The sequence below is a fragment of the Zeus faber genome (genome assembly GCF_960531495.2).
Source record: "Zeus faber genome assembly, chromosome: 15".
NCBI lineage: Eukaryota > Metazoa > Chordata > Actinopteri > Zeiformes > Zeidae > Zeus > Zeus faber.
Window position 1 is genome coordinate 25,955,430 of NC_137194.1, and position 6,620 is coordinate 25,962,049.

Consider the following 6,620-nt stretch of genomic DNA (forward strand, 5'->3'; position numbering starts at 1 on the left):
AATATTGATAAGAATAATATAATACAAATATAATATTTAGTATGAACAAAATAAAAATTCACTTATAGTTTATTTTATTTTCCCTTATTTCCCTTTTTAATTTTCTTTTATTTACCTGTGTGTTCTTTCTTATCCTATCCTATTCTTATCCACTGACCTAAAAAAAAACCTCTTCTATGTGTCCACACTGCACTGATCCACGTTAAAATTCAAGGATATATATATTTTTACAGATGCATTGAATAATAATCGTTACTACACTTCAGCTCACTGAAAAAAAAAATACAAATAAACGAGATACAGTTATAGGAAACTTGTGAAAATGACCCTAACCCTAAATAACCAACCAATGGAGGAACCATGTCCAGTGTCAGCTGGAAGCTTCCCAGAGCAGAGCAGCAGTGGAGGAGATAGGATTAGGATAAGGTGTATTTTGGGGGTGACTTATCTCCAAGGTTGCTGATTTTGATTGAAGTCCTGGTTATGCAACATTTCAGATTCTATAAAAGCAGGACAATGTGAAACTGAGCTTCATGGAAAAGTCACCATGAAGTTCTTGGTCTTTGCTTTGTTTGTTGCTGGAGGTGAGGAACTATGCACTGTCCATTAGATGACTTTGTCTCTATTTATATTTTATTTTATTTTTTCTAAATGTGCTGAAAGACAGGTTTTTGCTGGAACATAAACAACCCTATTTATTTCTATTTTCTATGTTTTATTTCCTTGCAGGCTTACCCTTATTTATAACTTAAATTATCAATATCTGCTCATGATAATTTAAATAATAGTAATAATAATAATATACATTATTGGGCCATAATTGGATTCCATTTATATATGATATTGATCAATAATATATTATATATTTATAGTAACTACATATAATACATGTAAATAAATATTATATTTATTGATTTATATTTGATTATTATCATCCCAAAAATACATAGTTATTGTTTGTCATTGTAAATAAGAATGTGTTCTTAATTAACTTGCTTGGTAAAATCAAAGTTGATGATGATAATGATGAATTATGAGTTGAACTTATTAATGCTACCTACCATAGTTACTGTCGTAGAATCAATCTGTAGTATAATTATATAGTATAAATGCATATTGTTTTGGCTAATTAAGTAGGAAATTGGTTGGGGGGGCAAGATACATTTTAAATGAATTCTAATTATATTTATTAGGAATATTAATTAGTGTTGTCCTGCAGCCTATGGGTGTGGCCTACCCACCTTCCCCCCCATCGTCACCAGGGTGGTCGGCGGGGAAGATGTCCGGGAGCACAGCTGGCCCTGGCAGGTACATATACATTTAAATCAAATGCCAATTTTACATTTCAATTTACAGTCAAATTCAAATTTAAATTTACATAAAAAAAAAAAAAAAATCTATTTTCCTCTATGTAACGGCTCTGCTCTCCCTCCATCTGCCACCAGGTGTCGCTCCAGTACAAGAGCGGAAGCAACTTCTACCACACGTGTGGTGGAACTCTGATCTCAAACCAGTGGGTCGTGACCGCTGCTCACTGCATCAGGTACTGACAGGAAGAAAGGATGGATAGACAGATGGATGAATGGATGGGTGACTGGATGGATGGATGACTGGATAGATGACTGGATGGATGGATGACTGGATGGATGACTGGATGGATGGATGACTGGATGGATGACTGGATGGATGGATGACTGGATGGATGACTGGATGGATGGATTGTGGAACTGTGATCTCCAGCCAGTCTGTTCGGACCACTGCCCACTGCATGAGGTACTGATGAGAAGAATGGATAGATAGATAGATAGATAGATAGATAGATAGATAGATAGATAGATAGATAGATAGATAGATAGATAGATAGATAGATAGATAGACAGATAGACAGATAGATAGATAGATAGATAGATAGATAGATAGATAGTGGAACTCTGATATCCTACAGCTACAGTAGCTCTTCTGTAGGATGGGACCAGATGGGCCGGACTTCGCTCCCCACGTACATCAATCAGCCTTGGGTGCCCATGACCCTGTCACTGGCCGTGTCCTTCCTTGGGCCACTTTTTGTAGGTACTAACCACTGCATACTGGTAACACCCCACAAGACCTGCCGTTTTGGAGATGCTCTGACCCAGTCGTCTAGCCATCATATTTGACCCTTTGTCAAAGTTGCTCAGATCCTTACACTTGTCCAGTTTTCCTGCTTCCATCACATCAACTTCAAGAACTGACTGTTCACTTGCTGCCTCATATATCCCACCCCTTGACAGGTGCCATTGGAACAAGATGATCAATGTTATTCACTTCACCTGTCAGTGGTTCTAATGTTGTGGCTGATCGGTGGAGAGAGAGAGAGAGAGAGAGAGAAAGAGAGAGAGAGATAGGGAGAGAGAGAGAGACTTCAAATACTTTCAACATGATTTCAATTTAGACATTTCAATTAGAGAAAGAGAGGGAGAGAGAGAGAGAGAGAACCCCAAACGTGTTAGTTGTTCACGCAGTAATATGTCCGTGTGGCTCAAGACCTTTTAATATAATGATAATGAAGCCCGGCAATAATAATAACAATAATCAAGCTTTGTTCATGAGTCGACGTTGAATCTCTGCATCTGATCATTTCCTGACCCCTGTGTCTCTGTCTTCCTTGTCCTACGTTTGCCCATGCAGCAGTCGCAACACCTACAGGGTGTACCTGGGAAAACAAAACCTGGCTATCAGCAACGAGGCCGGCTCCATGGCCATCAGCCCTTCCAAGATTGTGGTCCACGAGAACTGGGACCCCTACAGGATCCGGTGGGTTCTGTCATCTCTTCAAAACGTAGTTACTCGACATAACCGTAAAGCCAGGACTGAACTCGCCACTGATCGCAAACGATTCATTCATAGAGAGCCAATCTTTTAAATGACAGGGGAGTCTGGGAGTCGCTCTGGCAAAAAAAAGTCACTGGTTTTTGTTCATTTCGTTCATTTTGTTCATAACTCTGTAACTACAGCCAGGAACACAGGCTCTCACTGAGTCTGAATCGAAACCGCAAACATTATCAATGTGGGTAAACAAGTCATAGAAGCCAAGAGCTCTGAGTTGAGAATTCCATTCACAACTCAGAGCCGAACAGACTCTTCTGACTCTTTTCAGGAAGTCCTTCCTCGCTCACCACGCTTTACGCCAACTGAACTAAACTAGCAAGCGAGTTAAGAACCAACTCAATTAATGAGTCCAACCTTTCATCCCCAAAACCCCGCCACAGTAAGCCCGAGTTTTAAGAAAGCTGCTTCAAACCGATAACTGTGCTTTTCCCCAACACGTTAAATTGAAATCTACTGATTGTGTTTGTGTTCCAGTAACGACATCGCACTGATCAAGCTGTCCTTCCCCGTCACCTTCACCGACACCATCATGGCCGCCTGTATTCCCGCCTCTGGCCTGGTGCTGCCCCAAGGCGCCCCCTGCTACGTCACTGGCTGGGGACGCCTCTGGAGTACGTCCTGTTCTTAGACAACACCTTTTCTGTTCTTTATATCAAGTTTTTGTCAAATTTTCTCTGTAACTGTCAGTTTGATGTTTCCTACGATACTGATTTTTTTTCCCACATGAAAATGCCAATAGAACAATATATTCATCAGCAGGAAAGGACTTTCAATTAATCTTAAATGTATTGACTAAAAGCTTTGGTAAATAAGACTAAATGACTCAATATCAAGCTTCACAGCACTCACGGGCCATATTGAAAGAAATCCCAATATTTTTTTAATATATTTCAATGTATTTCTTTGCTCCTAAAAGACAACATTAACCAAATTGCGATATTACAATAACCAAAATGTTCTCTCCAGCTGGGGGTCCCATTGCTGACGTCCTGCAACAGGCCCTGCTGCCCGTGGTCAGCTACGCCAACTGCTCCAAGCCTGACTGGTGGGGCAGCCTGGTCACCCAGAAAATGATCTGCGCTGGAGGGGACGGCCAGCTGGCCAGCTGCAACGTGAGACGCTCGCTTTATTTTCATTATCTTACATTACCACCCCGTGGAACACTCCATCCTGACTGATCGATAGCTGCAACCAGCGGTTAGTTATCTCTGAATAATGACGGGCAAAGGGCGACCACTTCTCCGCCCGGTTTGATGTCCGCCACATTGCTCTGCCTACATACTAATGTTATCAGAGACGGGGGATTGGGGTCGTTATGGGCTGTGCTGGAGGGTCCTCAGCTCAGAAAGCTACCATGCTAGAAGCTCGGAAGGTAAAGGTGGTATCTGTTCTCATTTCTGTATGACTTTGCACAAACCCAACAAAGAATGTAAATGTGGGTATTTGAGTTTGATGCTTCCTTTAGTACTTTGAACTTTGTACATTGTCCATTGTTCTTGGAGGTTATGTGGGAGTTTCTCCACAATGTGGTTCACCCCTCTAGCTTTTTCGAAGAAGCTGAGACCAGGTAAGTAACCCTCACACTTAGCTGCTTCTACTTGAAGGAGCAAGTCTTTGTAAAAAGAGACCGGGTGGTTGATTTGGTCAGGGAATATACCTACATTTGGTTTTGTTCCACGACAAAGTAAAAAAAAAATCGAACCCTATGACAAGTGTAGATCCCAAGACCATTCAACATTCTAATAGGAATATAATCCGATTTTTTTTACTATGTCGTAGAACAAATTCGAACACATTTTTGGCAAGGTCTCATCTTCTAGATTAACATATGTAAGTCTGAAAGATTTCCGTGGACCCCGAACTGAGATATTGACCTTTAAACCCGGACCAGAGGTCACCTTTGAAGCCCTATATCTCAGTAATTAAAAGAGCTCCCAAAATTAGTTCAACTGATAGTGAATCCATGTTCTTACAAGGGAATAAATTGCATCTGTTGATTTGACGAAGAGGTGTTCAACATTGGGAACTCTTCTCTTCTCTATTTATGTAAATCTTTTACTATAAATTTTCAATAATTACTGTTCAGCTTTATGCTCACAAATTCAAGCTTCTCTTCAGTCTGATTTTAACATCTCATAAGATCGGCTTTAACATAATATATTGCTGCTCAACAAAAAAATGAAAGTCAGAGAGAGACAGAGATTTATGTGATGTGTTTCAATTTTACATGAGTAACAGTAAATTGCTTTGTCATATGTAGGCGATTCATTTGCTACGTGGCTGCCGTGCTACTGCAGTTTTGTTTCTGTTTAACTATTTTTCTCAGCAGAAGCCTTTTAAACTGCTCTTTTAAAATTACTAGTTTAAATTTACTAGTATAAAATGTAAAAGATTTCAAATCAATATTCAATCTTAATGTAATGTTTTATTTAGTAGAAGCTGTGTAATAAGCTGAATAATGGCAAAATAACCCCCTTCAGAGTGACAAGAGACCCAGATCCCTGCCGTAGGGTGATTTGACGATAATGACAGGCTGGCTGTACATTATCCCCTTATCACATTTTAGGTAAACATTTTTTGTGCCTCAATTTCACCAAGATTATACACCTTTACCTTTGTATTTTTTGATGACAATAATGATTTTAACATAAATTTTTTGACTAAACATTTCCACTATTATTTTTCAGGGAGACTCTGGCGGACCCCTGAACTGCCAGAACCCAGATGGCTCCTGGGACGTGCGCGGTGTGGTGAGCTTCGGCTCCAGCATGGGCTGCAACTACCCCAAGAAGCCTTCCGTCTTCACCCGCGTCAGTGCCTACAGCTCCTGGATCAACGACGTGAGTGAAATGGAAAACAACTTACTGTTATATTAAAGTATACGTTCACTATTTAAAATGTATCTTATTATTAATCATTACGCAACTTTGCTGAATGCTGGTTTATTGAGAATCTTTTATTCTTTTATTTTTGAGAATCATTTAATTTTTATTGCATTTATTATTGAGAGTTGTTTTATTGTAGGTTGTTTTTTTTTGAGGTTTGTATTTATTGTGTGTCATTATGTTTATTGTATATTTAAAAAAAATTATATTGTAGTTCATAATGATGTTTATTGTATTGCTATTTTTTAAAGCTTATGGCAGTAAGGTTCATTCTGACTACCATTAACATTTTTCTATTTTATTATTACTTAATTATTAATATTGCTTCTTTTTTTGTAGGCTGCTGTGACACTGCAATCTATCTATCTATCTATCTATCTATCTATCTATCTATCTATCTATCTATCTATCTTACTGATCTATCTTACTGATCTATTTTATACTATATCAGTGCTATGTTCCACACACACACACACACACACACACACACACACACTGCATTTAACAACATTGAACAGTGTTGTTTTAATGGGACTTCATTCTTTCCTCTCTCCAGGTGATGACCAAAAACTAAGAACCAGATATGCCAACAACTAAGTGCCATCTTTATTTTGTGACATTTGATCATTAAATAAATCATTTAGTACAAACACCATATTCTCCTCATGCTTCTTTCCAAACCACTATAACACCATCTTCTGTCAATATATCAATATAAAACAGACAATATATCTACATGTTGACATAGGTTACTATCAAAAGGTCTTTAATGCTAACTCTATGAAATTATGATTCTATCATTAAAATAGGGACATTATATCGCTAATTTGTGTGCTCTATATTCTGTATTTCTACCATCAAATAAAA

At 38.5% G+C, this 6,620-nt stretch overlaps 1 protein-coding gene across 1 annotated transcript; it reads left to right on the forward strand.

Moving 5' to 3' along the window:
- Positions 1-547: 547 nt before the first annotated feature.
- Positions 548-6,327, forward strand: LOC307241294 (chymotrypsin-like elastase family member 2A; the record flags this gene model as incomplete). The annotated part of the gene is made up of 8 exons (XM_080015333.1): positions 548-584; positions 1,220-1,308; positions 1,446-1,543; positions 2,668-2,793; positions 3,343-3,479; positions 3,835-3,980; positions 5,556-5,708; positions 6,310-6,327. 8 exons carry the CDS (start codon positions 548-550, stop codon positions 6,325-6,327), a joined length of 804 nt encoding a protein of 267 aa, XP_079871459.1.
- Between the last annotated feature and the right edge of the window lie 293 nt (positions 6,328-6,620).